The sequence below is a fragment of the Gavia stellata genome, chromosome 1 (assembly GCF_030936135.1).
Source record: "Gavia stellata isolate bGavSte3 chromosome 1, bGavSte3.hap2, whole genome shotgun sequence".
Lineage (NCBI taxonomy): Eukaryota > Metazoa > Chordata > Aves > Gaviiformes > Gaviidae > Gavia > Gavia stellata.
Window position 1 is genome coordinate 99533482 of NC_082594.1, and position 16149 is coordinate 99549630.

A 16149-nucleotide genomic window follows, 5' to 3' on the forward strand; every position below is an offset into this window, starting at 1 on the left:
ATGTACTGGAGTCAAACATTTACTTACAACTGCTGTTCCAGCAATAACAATTAAATTAAGCATGAAGGGAATAGAGCTGCCTGGAAGATCTACAAGCTGGAGGTGTAAATCACACCACATAACTAATTTATGACATGCCGCGCCTACAACTGTACGCTGACAGTTTGTAAGTGTAAGGGCGGCTGTGATTTCTAAGTGCTTTTGGTGACGGGAGAACAGGAAGCTGATTACGTGGGCCTCTATCCGTGCACCCAAAGACATAAATTAAATGAGGCCAGGTTAGGTCAGTAGCTGAACACAAGGGATGTTGTGTACGTGGTTCAGTTGGAGACATTCTAAGAAGGGACTTGGATTTCCCTTTTTCCCCACAAAAATAATGCATTTTTGAATTTGTGAAACGTAAGGCAACAACAAGGTTATTTCTCAACCATTGAAATTGTCCAATTACATTTTTCAGTGAAAATGTAATTGAGTGAAATTTTAGAAGGCTAGCCTTAAAACCACTGTATTACTAGGCTTTGAAAAAATCTCTATTTGCTCAGCCAGAACATGTACAAATTCAAGTCTGTTTTTTCAGGCTGTATATATGCATATATCTAAGTTCTGTAACTCAGATCCTTTCCTCTATCCAGTGTGATAATATTTGCAGGTGCTTCTGGAAATACATTGGTGGAATGAACTAATGAATTTAAGTCCAGCTGCAAACAAGCAAAATGCACCAGAAAGTTAAGCAAGGAAAAAAGATAAGACAAAAGATAAAGATAGCAAGGGAGACCTTTTCTAGTTACGGGTTTTAGTTCGTAACTGTTTGTGTTTGGCAAGCAATCTGACAGCCTTCAGTTATTTGACATTTCCCTTTTAAGAGATAGAGAACAGCGCTGTGCTTCCAGGTCCCACGTAGCACACTAGTCAGCCACAGTCAGACAGTGTTGCCTATGGTGACACAGGCAAAACCATTTCAGGTTGGATCTTGATCTTTCAAAAGGAATCAGGTGGTTAAAATTGTCTTTCATGAATTCCCTTGCTATGGTTTTAACAATCTTGCACTTGACACTCTTGTCATTTGGAAAAAACATTATGAATTCAGATCACAGCCTGTTTATAAAGTTTTGTTTTAAGGTGCTTTTGAGTTAAAAGTGTACCATGTGTAGACCTTAATGGCAAGAGTGGCTAATGTAGCAGGATTGCGTGCTTAATACTTGGGAAAGCACTCCTGTTCTTGATCTTTTTCTCTTTTATGGGAATTATGTATTTGCCTTAGGAAAAGGAACAAACCAGCCATTTTAGGATGTCCATACTAAGGCATTTTAGAGAAGGGGAGAAAATTCAACAGATTCGGATTCAGATTCAACAAGGCTAAGTGCCGGGTCACAACAACCCCATGCAACGCTACAGGCTTGGGGAAGAGTGGCCGGAAAGCTGCCTGGCTGAAAAGGACCCAGGGGTGTTGGTCAACAGATGGCTGAATATGAGCCGGCAGTGTGCCCAGGTGGCCAGGAAAGCCAACAGCACCCTGGCTTATGTCAGAAATAGTGTGGCCAGCAGGACTAGGGATCATGCCCCTGTACTTGGCACTGGTGAGGCGGCACGTCGAATACTGTGTTCAGTTTTGGGCCCCTCACTACAAGAAAGACATTGACATGCTGGTGTGTGTCCAAAGAAGAGCAATGAAGCTGGTGAAGGGTCTGAAGCACAAGCCTTATGAGGAGCTGCTGAGGTAAGTAGGGTTGTTCAGCCTGGACAGAAGGAGTCTCAGGGGAGACCTTATCGCTCTCTACTACTACCTGAAATGAGGCTGTAGCCAGGTGGGTGTCGGTCTCTTTTCCCAAGTAGCAAGTGATAGGACAAGAGGAAATGGCCTCAAGTTACACCAGGGGAGGTTTAGATTGGATATTAGGAAAAACTTCTTCACTGAAAGGGTTGTCAAGCTTTGGAACAGGCTGCCCAGGGAAGTGGTTGAGTCACCATCCCTGGAGGTATTTTAAAGATATGTAGATGTGGCACTTAGGGACATGGTTTAGTGGTGGACTTAGCAGTGTTAGGTTTATGGTTGGACTCAATGATCTTAAAGGTCTTTTCCAACCTAAATGATTCTATGATTCTATTCATTTTAACTGGAAAAAGAGCAAGCCTCCTAACTTGACTACGTCCCAAAATGTTAATACATTCACAACCAAAAAAATAAGTGAATGCACAAAACTGTGGTAACAAAATACTTTACTAAAATATCATACATTGAATAGTTAGCTCAACATTCTCATGTTCTATGCAAATAATGCAAACATTGTCACACATTTTATATTAACATTGTATAGTAACCCGCACAAATCCAAGAAGAGCAGCATTCCTGTCAGATCCATTACAGACGGTTAGCCCTTGTGTTCCATTCAGCTTTTATGTAAGGCAAATGTTTCATTACAAAAATCTACTCTGTATTCTCAAGAGTGCCTGGAAGAGTTATACCTCCTCAGTAATACTGAATCAGATGAGATGTGTGACCAAATCCTTCATAGACATTTTTGAAAATCCTAACCAAACTGAGAATATGTTAGTTGATGAGTTATAATTGTGAAAAATGCATTAATTTTTCTCTATTCAAAACCTGATCTTGTGCTGGAAGAAATAGAGTATGCCGAAATGCACAACTCTAACCAACTCTAACACACTATCAGCTCTGTTGATTTGTACACACCTTCCTACTAAATAAGAAGCACTGGAATAACTTTTCAGCATTACTTTCCAAAGCTATTCATAAAAAACCTGATTTAATTATCATCTGACCCAGGAAACATAAAAATGTTAGGATAGTGCACTACTTTTACAGATAAACTGCCAAAAATTGCCTAAATTATTTTATTAGCCTATACAAAATTTTTAAAATAAGTATATGTACACTGCAGTATTGTATTTACAGTTCTAGTTATATTTCAGATCTTTTTGTGGTGGTCTTTCATAGGAAAATATGCATAATTTGGCAAAAGGCCACTAATGCTGTTTTGATTGTGTTAAAAATCATGATCTGAGGCCTAAGCTGCAAAAGCTAATTTCATTTAGCTGATACATATAAACTGACTAATACAGTGGCTTTGTTTAAATAAACGAATTTGCCTTACATGCAATAATCTACTTTTCTTAAATCACCTTTTCCAGTGGGATAACCTTATATTTTAAGTAATTAATTATTCATTTACTATATTCTTATTCAAAGTAGCCTACTGAATGGAGAGAATTATGAAATCAATTTCTAATTTGTGTGAGCACAAAAAAAATCATATGTTGAGGAAAATAATGTGCAGCAACCTAAAGCATTCACTTGGGAAGCTAATTTGCAAAAAGGAGAGGAGCAGGCTATCTGAATCCATAACATTTCAACCTCATCAGAGATTTCTCAGTGATAAGCCAAATGCTTCAGATAGGCAGGCCATTAGATGCTTAACAACATACATTCAGTGGGGACAAAATATTTCCAATGCAGTAACAGAGAGAGGCATTTTGCATGGATCACTTGAAATCACAAATAGATGCCCTGGAAACAGTATCCAGAATAGGATGGTTTCTTAAAACATGCCTAAGGACCTTATTCCCAATGGCATGGTACCTATGAATTTAGCCCCAAAAATACAGTGGTAGCAACTGCAAATGTAATTAACAGAGAATAGCTCCATCTTCCCAGTTAGTAGCTATATTCAAGTAACTAGGAACACTTCTGAACTAAAATAAAAGCCACAGTCAAGAAGTCTAGCAGAACTTGGCCCTCAAAGGTAACTTTTTTTATGACGATACAAAACCACAAACTGCTCAGGTAAGACATATTTTAATGCCACTCACAGGCAACCATCTTTCAGGGAAGCAACCCAAAATACTGCCTCCCAATGGGAGACTTCACGCTTTGGCCGTGAACTCAGCCTGACAGAAGACCAGCAGCTGCACCATCCCAGGAGCCAGGTGCCACCACCATACGTCTTGGATCTCAACACCTAGTGGAGGTGAACAAGTCAACGCGTCGTATGTAAATGAATAGCTATTCTGCTGAGATACAGGCGCCCTGGGACTGCACGGTTGGACTGGTCCTGCCAGCTGGGATAAGGTTGGCACCAGGCACAGAGGTGCAAGTGAGACCCACAAGGGGCTGCAGGATTATTTCTCCGAGAACAAGAAGAGTTCAGGATGAACATTAGGCTGCATTATGCTGTCCCAGCTCACAGAGCCTCTACCCCACAAGAGAGGGAGCTAGGAGAGGCCAGGAAGCATTCCTTTATGCTCAACATTTTTCTATACATTAAAGCAATAGCCAGCTTGCACCTTGGGTACAATAGCAATGAATGGCAAAAAGACATTTCTGCAGGTTACACAGAAAGAATAGTGGTTAAAATGCTGTTGCGAGGCTTTATCAGTCTGACCCATTGCACCTACTGAAGGCAGCAGCAAAAGCAGATGTGCTACACCAGGGCTTTGAGCCCAAGGGCAGATACACCTGCAGAGTTGGGATGGGAGGCGGAGAGATGCTGTTCAGCCCGGAGCTGGGCTGCCCACCCCCTGGCACAGGGTACGCACTAGGGAACGGCAAACACCTCCTTGGTCACCTACCTGACCACCTGGATAGCCATATCCCTGCAAACACCCTATAAGCAGCTTTTTTCTGAATGGGAAACTTAAAATAAAGATTATTCTTCTACCAAACAAAAAAACTTTATTTCTTTCTTCATCAGTTGTCAAAAATAAGTGCATGAGCTCAGATTATTCTACAGCAGAAGAAAAATAAATAATATATTATTATCATTATTAAACACTTCTCAGTATGGGGCATATTCCTGCTGAAAATATTTATCCTGCTCTTCAGACACAGGCAAGTAAAAAAAGACACTTGGACAGTCCTCACAAACTTCGATAAAAAGAAAAGAAACAATAAAAATAACTAACCCCAAAGCAATAAAGTATCTTTCCCTGTCTTTCCTCCCTGCTGTTTACCACATTCAGCACACGTCCCCATCCCCAAGGCCCTGTCCTGCCATCCCAGGGCAGTGTCTGGCCCTGGTTCCCCTCACTGGGCCTGATCCTGACCCCCACCTGTCATCACCAGGGCCCGGCCGTTCCTGGCTTGACCTCAGACCTACCTCATCACGGTGATACTGCCTTATGATCAGGACTCTTGGTTGGACCTGGCCACCATCTGTGGTTCTGTCCTGCTGCCTCGCGTGGGTGTGTGGGGCTGAGCCCTGCGGGTTGTCGGATCCCCTCAGCTCCCGGCTCATCTTCCCCTAGGGAGCAGCCCCACTTTTACTGCTCTCTGAAAAAAACATTTCACACATAGTATAGGCATCCAATACTTCTTTGCTGGTAAAACTGACCTTTTCTTTGCATGAAAGTAAATCAAATAATAGGAATATTGCATAAGGCATGATTGTATTAACTCCTTCCTCCCTCCCTGTAACCCAAATGTATTTTTCACAGCATCTACTGTAAAGACTCAATTCCTTGTCTCTGAAACCTACAAACAACCTAGGGATTTCATGAGTCTTTGCTTGGCAATGAAATAAGAAATGAGGCTCCCAGCCTGAAGGATTACTTGGGCACATTTTCCCACTAGGTCTTGTTTAAAAGAGAAAAATCTTCCTGTCTTCTCCCTTACACACCCAGTTCCTCATAGGGAAAAATGTCTAAATCAGATGTACTCTTTAGCTCACTGTAAGTGGCTCTAGTTTAGCCTTGGCAAACCATTTACAGGAGCTTTCAAGCAATCAAAGTGAGACACAAATGTAAAAGATGTCTCCGGGGTCTATTTTAACAGAAAGACCAGGACACTCTCCACTGAGCATGTATCCAGCTCTACCACATATCATTTTCAGCAGGAGGCACATGCAGGGGAACAGATGCAGTAGCCCTACACGTTCACCAGGTGACCTGCAGTACCTAAGGTTGTTCCAAGAGCGCTGCATGGGCAAATTTTTCCATTGCTGCAAAAAATTTGTGCAGACTGAAGGAGGGATCCGTGCCAGTACGCAGTTCTGCCCACACAGAGCTGGCTGCAAGAGCAGGGCTGCAGTTCCTTATACCAGGAGGGGAACATCCTGACAGCTACAAACACCTTTTCTTAAATGCCTGCACAGATGGGTGCAAATGCAGTAATCTATCAAGGAGGACCAGGAAGAGGGTGCAAATTTTCTTCTCTGAATAAAAGTACTTTAACTTTTAGTTTGGCACTGCAGAAATGTTCCCAGTCCTGCAGCAGCAAGAACTGGAGGGCGGGTTTGCAGGCCTGCATCTTTCAGAAAAAAAATAGTAATTGTGACTCGTGTAGAGAAGGGATGCAAAGAGGTGGGAGTGAATGGGAGAGAAAGAGGTTTGCATGTTCTTGTGCAGAAATGGAGATTAAAATAACCATTAACAAAGTCTTTAATATGATGGATCTAGAGTTAATTGGGAGTTTTGCTGGAGTCAAGAGCAGCCCTGTAAATGTAGAGCATTTCACTCTGTTAATTAGAGCAGGGAAGGTGCTAGAGCACTCCTCCATGATTTTCTGTCACTAAGTGATTCCAGTAGCTCAGCTGCTCAGAAGGTTCTACTTCATGGCACATCACAATTTTCTTAAAGCGAGAAACAGAGAACCTAATCCTTTCTGGAAAAAACGTCTGCTCTGAATGAAGCTCGTCCAGCCGAATTTTTAATTTGTCAAGGCACAGTCCTATGAATACATCCTCCAGTTTAATGAACGAAACACTCTCTGAAACATTATAGATCTGACTAGCAACATCGGTGGATAAAACATAGCCAGTCCCAGAACAAAATGGCGGGTAGGTCTTTCCTGGATACTCTTCTCTACTCACATACCACTTACTCCCTCTTCTTCGTATGGGGTACTCATGCAGTTTTAAAAAGCCTGTGAAGAATCTAGTGGTCCTCTTTTTCCTTAGAAGCAGCTCAGTGAGGTAAAAAACATTGACAAACACATCTGTGTCAGTTTTCATCACAAAGCTGGACTGGTAACAAAATTTGTGAATCCATTCAATTCCCATCATGGTCTTCAAAGTCAAATTGTAATACGTATCTGTAAAATTCTTTTGAATAATGTCTTTGTACTTTTGGCTTTCAGCAGCAATATCAACCTGCTGGCTGAGATTCTCAGTGCTTCCCAGGAGGAAATATGTCACCAGGCGCTTGCCGGCAACTGTTCTCTCCTTCCCCCAGGTTTGCCGGATGGCCATCCTGGCGTCCACGTGGTGGTACGAGGATGTCACAAGCAGGACAAGGAAAGGCGGGTCCTTATGGCAGTCTATATCCGGGAGCTGTGAGAAGTTTCCTCCAATTCTCCTAAAAGTCTCTGTGGGGAATATGTAATCTTGGCTATTTTCACAGAATATACAGAATTCGGTCAAACTGTTGTAAAAAATCCAGAAGCTAGCACAGCTGAGCCCTAGAAGGCAAACAAACAGCCTGAATTTTCTGAAATCCATCTGAAAGAAACAAGAAGGAATAGCGCATTAAAAAAAAAAAATATCTAATTCCTTTCAGTGCTGTATACCAAACTCCCTGCATAGGGATTTAAAGCCAGGTCGTCCCTAATTGAAAGCTACCTATTTCAGGGCACTTGCCCACATGCATTTCTCTTAGTATCATTCCCACAAGATGTTCTGCTGGCAATCAAATTCACACTCGTGCTTACTTGAATCTGCCCCCAAGCCAGCATATCCTCAGAAATCCACACAAGCATGCCCACTGATACCAGCTCACCCTGGCCGATGTTTCAGACCTCCTCCCCATTTTCAGCATGTTACAAACCATGACTTAGACCCACCAGGGCTCTCACAAGCCAGACAGTGGAGAAGCAGCGGATATGTGCCCATGACAGATGAGGGAGAACAACAGCAGTATTTTTTTTTTCAATACCATGTTTCTCCATTTGTTTGAAAAGTTCTTGTGTCCCAGAGCCAACAAGTGCTGTCCAACTGGCAGACCCAGCCAGGTTGTCCCCATCTTCATCTTCTTTGCATCCTGTGGGGCTCTTGCACTGACCCAGAAACTGCTCCCAATCTTTTTGCTGGAGGGGCCATGACTCACGTATTTGACGTTGGGTCAGCTGCTCAGAAAAAAAAACAACAGTGGGTCAGATTATTTGGATGTTTCACCTTCTGCAGAGTTTAGGTGACTCACTAGGGCACGCTGAGGTGAGAAGGGGGTTGTCCGTACCCCCCTCTCCTTTCTAGGTGAAAGAGATCCAAACAATAACAAAAATGTCCGTTCATTTATCCTTGTAACAGATTAATGTGCTGCGTATCTGGTTACAAATCTAGTATAAATTCTGAGAGAGAGAAAAATTATCAAAGCAAACCCAAAAAGGTCACAGTGACAAAAAAATTACACATCTCCATATATCAACCTGGTGAGAATAGTATAATGGTTCAGTTACTCATTCCATTAAGCCACAGGCCCACCAGCTACTATTTTAGAGCACTAGGATGGGGGAATTTTTACCAGGGGGAAAGGCATTCCCTTCTGCTTCCCCACTTCTTAACAAAGAATTGGATCTGGCTTCCCAACTAAAAATACAGCAAACCAAATTTACAATCCCCAGAGCTGTAGATTTCATGGAAATTTGATCTCTGCCTTCTGACCAGGAATGTTCTGCCTAGACTCCCCAAAACCACATTTGTGCCCTCCTTTTGCTCAAATTGCCCTTTCCAAGCAATGAAAAGGTTTTGCGTTGCAGGCTTAAGTTCATTTTAAAGTCCAGCCAGGTGTTCCTCGGACCAAATCCAGCTCATTTTACCCATAAGAATAGTCCCATTAACTTCAGTCGGTATTCTCAAAAGCATGAAACAACTAGAAATGGAGCCCTGGTTTACTGAAATTCCTCCCACAGTGAAACGCATTTTTGCAATGATTCACTAATGAATTTTGAAAATATTTCAAAAGTTCCCATTTCTTCTGCCACTTATATTTAAATTAACTTTAAATAGACCATTCCTCAGATCTGTTTTTTCTTGTATGTATAGCTCACAGTAGTCTTCCAATTAACTTAAAAGTGACTTTAATTAAATACATATGTAAAATTGTGTGAGAATATACATATGCATACATATATACACACACACACACAAACAAAAGATTATATGAAAATCTGCTCTGCATCTGTGCCTGGGAGGAAGCACATGAATATCCTGAAAACAGTGTTTTCAGGAAAGGATGATGTTCTGAGGTTGACAACAGAGCTGCAGAAGAGGTTCGCTCCTGTTGCCAGCTCTCACGAGACTGTTCAAGAGTCTGACATTTCTCTGTCACAGGAATCCCAGAACATGTACAAACAAAAGTCCTTCAACTACTGAACTAGGAAAGTAATTGAGAGCAATTTTCTATTAAAACCCATTAAAACCTTTTCAGAAATACTCAGGAGCAAGAAACCGTACACGTAACTACTCATTTTACCAGATTTCAGCAGAATCAGACTAGTGTGACTTGACCATATTTATTTCTTACTTGTTTCCGGGTTTGGACACTGGTAACAGATCTGAAAAAAAAATTAAAAAGGTCCCTGTTCTGGACGGCTGGGAGAGCAGCCTCCCAGCCTGCATTCTGTCATGTATTTGCCATACCGCCCATCCAGAGCCAGACTGTCTTCCTTTTTCAGTCCATGTATGAAGCAGCATACTTTATACAGATATATAAACACACACACACACACACAGGGGCAATGCAAACGTTTGTAAATTTACGTAAATTGTAAAACATATTTTATAAATTTTGCAACGCACACATAGGTACATGTATCATTTCACAGCAGGTGCCTGCCTACTGCCAAGGTGTAGGCAGTGGCCTTGATAAGAAACGCACACTTCCCGGAGCAAAGTCTCATTTGGTTCTGAATGTGTGAAAGCTGGAAAATACTAGCTTTCCTCATCAGTTTAATCACTACAAGCAAATTCAGGCTTATCTGGAACTGGTAGGAACGGTGTTGTTTTTTCCTCAGATGAAACATTCGCAAATTACCCACAGAGGTATCTGTAGAGGGGACTGGGGGGAGGGCTTGCAAGGACCCAGATTGCATCAGTAGCACCTTGGGCATTCCCAGTTTGGTGTCTCAGCTCTCTCTGCCTGCCCAGCCACACGTAGGAGGGAGCCATGCAGGTCCCCGCTCCGGGGACTCACCGCAGCTTCAGCTCCTCACCATGACCCCCAGCCCTGCAGAGCCATGCAAGCCCCCGGACCAGGTGCAGTAGAGGAGTCTCAGCCTCCCTGTCCGTACGGGGCTGTGCCCCATCTTCTGTCGCAATCCCATTTCTTCCCTGTTTCACTCTTGCAATAGTCTTTCCCCAGTATAGCACCAGTTCCCCAAACTCCCCTCTCCAGGTAAACTCAGCAAAGAGGTGAGAGTGCATACAGGTGTCTCATCTGATGGCCCTGCCTTTAATTTTTCCCCCTCGGAGCTCAAGAAGGGAAGAGTTTCCCGAGATGCCTCCGAGGCCAGCGAGAGCCTGTGGTGTGGTGGGGGGAGGACTGCTGGGAAAGATGCATTTGCACAGGTACAGCCTTGGTGTCCCAAAGACCCAAGGTTGGCAATACGTTACAAGGTTGGCACTTACTGAAAGAACACCAAAAGAAAGGGTGACAGAGAGATCACCAGCTTCCTCTCGCTGAGGCCATTTTTCTCTTAAAACCATCAATTTCATTCTTGGTTTCAGGTGAATAGGGAAAATTTTGAAAGTCGAAAGCATTTTATATTAACACAGGCAGGTCAGTTCCTTGGACCGCTTAAGTTGCCATATCAGGGAATTAAAACACCCTGGTATTGGCTCCTTACCCCTGGGACGCTGAGCCCCCGTCCCATCCCTCACCCCACCTGTGAACAGCAGGTTCAGATTCCTGGGTGAAGCAAATGCTCTGTCTCCCCCAGTGCCTGGGAGAACTGCGATATGTGAAGAACGGGTGGAAAACAACAGCTTCTGTTATGTTTCATCAGGACAACATGGCTGTGACTGCATTTAGCAAAACCATCACCATCCAACCTGAAGTATCTTGCTCTACAGCAGAGATACGAGCATAGGTTAGGTGTGACAAGGCTTGTAGTTTCTAAATTATCTGTCACTGTATCTTTCCTCCTTCACCTGCGTCTGACAAACAATACAGTCTGTGATTCAAGATTTCCAGCCTGCATGCACGTATCTCCAGGGAACAGTCCTGGAGATGTTAATATGAAGGGAACAGTAAGTCTACAGGAGGTGGTCCAGAAAGCAATGGAGACTTACTAGCAACCAATCTCTTTTCTAGAGGTCATTTTGAACAGCATCCAGTATTTTTGCATAGAAACAAATCTTTCTGGTTTTATAGAAAATCCTTTTGCATGATGTTATACTTGATTTTCCTCTCTGATCTGAGTCAGAAACTGCAGTTTGTAATTATCTCAAAGCTTTGTCCATCTCCTGTTGTTCCAACTGCAAAATATTTTATGTAGGGTATTGCCAAAAAATTACCTGCTTCGTGTCCTAGAGAGCGGTTTGTTTAAACTGACTGGCACGGTGTTTCATGGCTCTGTGCAGAGCCGAACAAGGCTTGCACGGAAGCCTGGAACCCAAGCAACGTGGGCTACAGGAGCCCGCAGCCCGGCGCTCCTCTCGCACACGCCTGAAACGAACACATGAAGAAAAGAAGGTAGTCAAGGTCCGTGATCCAAATTAGTCAAACTGCAGCCCTCTACTTTGCAAGTACCTCTTTCCACCAGTGGCATGAACTTCCTCCTGTGTTCTGCCGTGGTAGGCGGATTGGCTTTAGGGTCTCTACGTTCACACCACTGACCCTTGTGTAACTCCTTCATGTTGCACAGTGACAGGGCCATGGTAACTCCTGTGATGAAGCCTAGTTATTCCATCAAAATTAATCTGACACCTCCTTTAGGTCTGTTAATGAGTATAATTATCTAAACGGCACCAAGAGATCAAGGCTATATGCCACATAGATCAGGAAAAGCAGTCTGGCCCCAGGCAGAGAGAGGTAAGTAGGTCTAGAGTCCCCCTGAGAAACAGATTCAAAATATCAATTTTAAGAAATAAAATTTTCTTAATTTTTCTGGGGCAAAGCTACAGTCATGCCACTGAGTTCAGCGGACGATCAGCGTTGGCTTTGCATTGAGGTCACACACATCAGCCCGGGAATGACCCAAACTGCAAACGACCAAAGTGCTTTTGACCATCTGCAAGAGTCCCCACTTTGTAAACAGAGACACAGCAGCTGCGAGAAGGCAGACCCAAAAGCAGAGGCGTGATTTAAGTGCGTAAACAGGATTTACGACCTCCAATACCGCACAGTTAAAGTCAGCAGTGATATTCCCATTTTCCTTTCCTAATAATCGAAAGTAACATGTGCCCTGGCATAAGTACTAATAATACCTGCTAACTTTTGATTTGCCTCAGAATAAAGCCTCTAAATTGCTTTCTCAGAAGCTCAGCAGGATATGAAGAGGGATTAAACATGTATAGATCATAAGAAAATGTCAAGTACAGCAGGAAGCTTTTATTTTTTCCTAAACGCAAATGTTTCAGAGGAGCAGGGGCCAGCTTGGAGCTCTCAAAGATGACATCTCTGGCGAGGCAGTGGGTTCAGCAGTGGTCACCATTTTTAGAGAGACACGTGGGTAGCCGGGTTTCCCCCTTAGCCTGAGTTCAGAAGTCAGGGAGGGATGACCAGTTGCCTCTAGCCCAGCAACTTCAGGCTGTCCCCCCGCTCCCGGAGCAGGACACTGCCTGGCGCCTGCCAGAACTTGCCAGGAACAGCAGCACCTGCTCAGGTCCCACGCAGAACTACTGAAGACAGTGGTGGTGAACCTCTACTCAAAATAAAGGGTCGCACGGGGCAGACTACCCTGCCTCGTCCCCTGGGAGCAGTGGCTGGCTCCTTCTGCCCCATGCGCTCGGTGGCAGCGTCCCGTGGAGCCTCCCCAGCCGCTGGTGCCATTTCCAACCGAAAGACCTGCATGTGAACAGCCACCAAGGTGAGGATGCTAAATGTCTCCTTCCTGGCGCTTTAAAATGCCACTTTTCAGAGGGAGATTTTTACAGCAACCTGTATTAACAATGTCCTCACCCAAACCAAACGTCAAGACAGGCGGGCAAGAAGCTAGAAACCTGAAAAGAGTACAGGGCAAGGGAAAAACTTTTTCTGCCTCCCTTACTGTCAGACCATGGAAAACCTTTTTCCTTTTGCTACCTCTCACCAGCCTCTGCTATCAGGATTGTCTCTCCTTGTCAGCCTGTCAGCGAGTCAAAGCAAGACGTTGCTCCTCTGCTTCATACATGTCAGTGTCTATCACTTAAGCAGAGTTGCTAGGCACTTTATTTACAGCCAAATCCTCTCCCTTTATTCCCCCCCCCCTTTTTTTTTGTTGTTTTTTGTCTCTTTGGTTTTTTTGTCTTTTTTTTTTTGCAATGCTGCTGGGGGAGTTAGCATTCCCAGATTTTCCCAGCTTCTCTTTCTCTGCGCTATCCCCAGCCTGCCATGACAGGGTGTGCATGAGGAGAGGACTTCTGAGGGGTGGGTGCATTTGATGCTTAAAATAAGCCTCTGGCTCTCCAAAAAGGCCACGATGTTCTATGGCCAGGGAGCTGACTCTGGGGAGCGGGTGAGCCATTTGCTCACAGTCACAGACCCACGGCAGGAGTCCCTGTCTCCAAACCCTAAGCGATCAATTAGACAACAGATAAAAAAGGAGCATTATTGTTATTGATTTGCAAATCCTACTATGTTGCCTGGCTTATGCTCTGTCATTATGTTACTAATACCCATGTACCTGATCGACCCTGTAACTTTAACAGCAGATTGCATCTTTTTTGTAGAAGGTTGGGCTGGTTTTATTTGGATTTAATAAGAAAAGGAAAAAATAATTTAAAAAAAGATTAAGTTTTTAAATTAATAGTTCTAGAGGAAAAAAACATATTAGAGTGATATGTTAAATTCTAGATTAATATTAATCCCAATGAAACGCCATGCATATATACATAATACAGATGTATACAGATATATGCATACAACTGTATTGTTTTTAGCAGCATGACCAACACAGTCTAAATACTGGTATAGTTATAATAAGCAAAGAAACTTTTTTCCCAGCAATCAAAGAAAACCATGACCAAAAAAAAGAGACATTAAAATATAAATTGGTTAAAATTCAGTACCTGAGTAAGAGTCCCTGAAAGTTTCACCTCCATGCCCCAGATTTCCTCCCATCATGCTATGACAGAGACAGTTCCAGAAGAGCAATATGACCCGCTGTAACTCCTTACCTTTATCTCTTCAAAGAAAAATTTCTACCATTTCCTCCTCCAAATCATGTTTTCTCTACTACAGATGATAATGTACCGGTGGTTAACCACGGTGCCGGCATATACGTATAAACATAACCTTAACACGGCAGCTCTCTCAGAGGGAAAGCACAGGCGTAGGAGTAGTTTTGCATGCAACGTTTGCCCGTTGAAAAGGTGCGTCTTTATTATTACAAGAGAAAGAACAAACATTTGCAGGTCTCATCCACTCGAAAACGCAGTTTTTCCAGTTCAGATACTAAAATGTCACCGCGGGTGAGGAGATTTCTGTTGCTGAAATGGTTACAATGGCCCAGACCAGAGGTCCACGTGGCCTCTGGGTTCTGTCTCTGACACTAGCCAGGTGGCCGATGCCAAAAGGAGAGTAAAGATCATGGCAAGCGTATTCTTGCAGAAGGAAGGCTTTTGTGGTGCAGGGATCTTCTGAATCAGAGACAGCATCTTCCTCTTTATTAAAAAAATCAAGAGGCGTTAGCTTGATCTCATCCACCCAACCATGACCACTTGCTCATGACATTCTTTTGGAAAAACCAAACAGCATCCTCAGACCAAACTGCAGTTTTGCTCTCAAAACCAGCAAAAAATTTGGCAGGAGGTGGAGCTGCTCCTGTAACGTCACAGAAAAGAAGCTCTCTATCTGAAGAGTCAAAAAGAAATGTATTTCCAGGGACTTCAGCCAAGTCAAGAAAGCTTACTTCTATTTTAAAATATAATTTTGCTTTTCCAAGCTGCCTGCAAAATTCTCTTGATGAATCCTGGCCCTAAAAAGCCCACCAAAATGTCAGCTTGGATATTTAGTAAGGCCAGATCCCTTTTCCAGGAAGGAGAAAGGTGTTGTGGTGGAGGTTGCAATATGGGCTGTTAGGCACCCTGTTGCAAAGTTCAGGCTATCAACGCAGAGAAACTGTACAGGACAGCAATTACAGTCCAGCCCCTGGTGCAAGTACTTTTTGTCCTTTTTAGGAGCATATTCGGACAGTGCTGACTTAATCCACTTCCACAGGCGATCCAAACACAGCTGGCAGGCAACCAGCAAAGAGGCATCCTCTCTTGCAGGCAGAGAAAACAGCAGTGCCTCTGAGGCGCTCCCTCCTTGTTCTCCCAGAAGGACCTTTTCTCGTCTTGGTAGTAATTTTTTCCAAACATTCAGCCTGAAAGTCTTCTCTTTCTGCCTCTGTCTTCCCTTCACCTCCTGTGCACCAAACGTCCCTTTCCATGTTTCTCTTCAATGTTAATAGACTCGCTTCTTCTAATGCTCCCTCTACTCCTACAATACCGCCATCTTCCATTTATCACTGATGCTAATAAGCATATTTAACATTTTTAAGCATTGCCTCATGAATCAGCAACTTCACTACAATTAGTATTTTACTTGCTGTCTTCCACACTCCAGATCTCACCAAAGGTAAGCAATTGTCCATGATGGGATGAATCAGAGCGACCTTACCCTGTATAAACCCATGTGGTTCATTGTGCTGCATAGGAACAAAATCCAACTCACAGACATGCTCTTATCTTCATAAACAAATAAAGCAATGAGAAAAAAAATCTTCTTTAAGCTCTTGATGTCAATGCTAGGACTCAAACAGTCTGGTTCTCTGAGCTATAGAAGCACCATTCTTCAAAAATTGTATGTACATGTCTGTGTTCCCAGAAACAAATTATTTATTGCACCCTCACTTACAAGTAGTACTACACATTGGATTTTTCATCTTAATGAAAAAGAAAAATAAAACTGAAAATGGTGTTTCAGACAGGATGAGGGTCTTGCTCTTCTCCCTCAGAAGCAATCTCAAGATACATGAAGCAAGAAGTAAAAGCACTGCAGAGAAGAGATAGCTATGCA

At 43.2% G+C, this 16149-nt stretch overlaps 1 protein-coding gene across 4 annotated transcripts in view; it reads right to left on the reverse strand.

Moving 5' to 3' along the window:
- Positions 1 to 2200: 2200 nt before the first annotated feature.
- Positions 2201 to 16149, reverse strand: part of B3GALT5 (beta-1,3-galactosyltransferase 5) — a 31203-nt gene continuing 17254 nt past the window's right edge. For 2 of the 4 annotated variants that reach the window (XM_059826117.1, XM_059826110.1), the window contains exons 2-3: positions 7885 to 8074; positions 2201 to 7451 (exon numbers count right to left, since the gene is read on the reverse strand). In XM_059826117.1, coding sequence (XP_059682100.1) covers positions 6495 to 7451; positions 7885 to 7977 — 1050 coding nt within the window. In that variant the 5' untranslated portion in view covers positions 7978 to 8074 and the 3' untranslated portion in view covers positions 2201 to 6494. Of the gene's footprint in view, positions 7452 to 7884; positions 8075 to 11462; positions 12111 to 16149 lie in introns of those variants that run through there. The other 2 variants (XM_059826102.1, XM_059826124.1) reach the window with 2 other exon arrangements.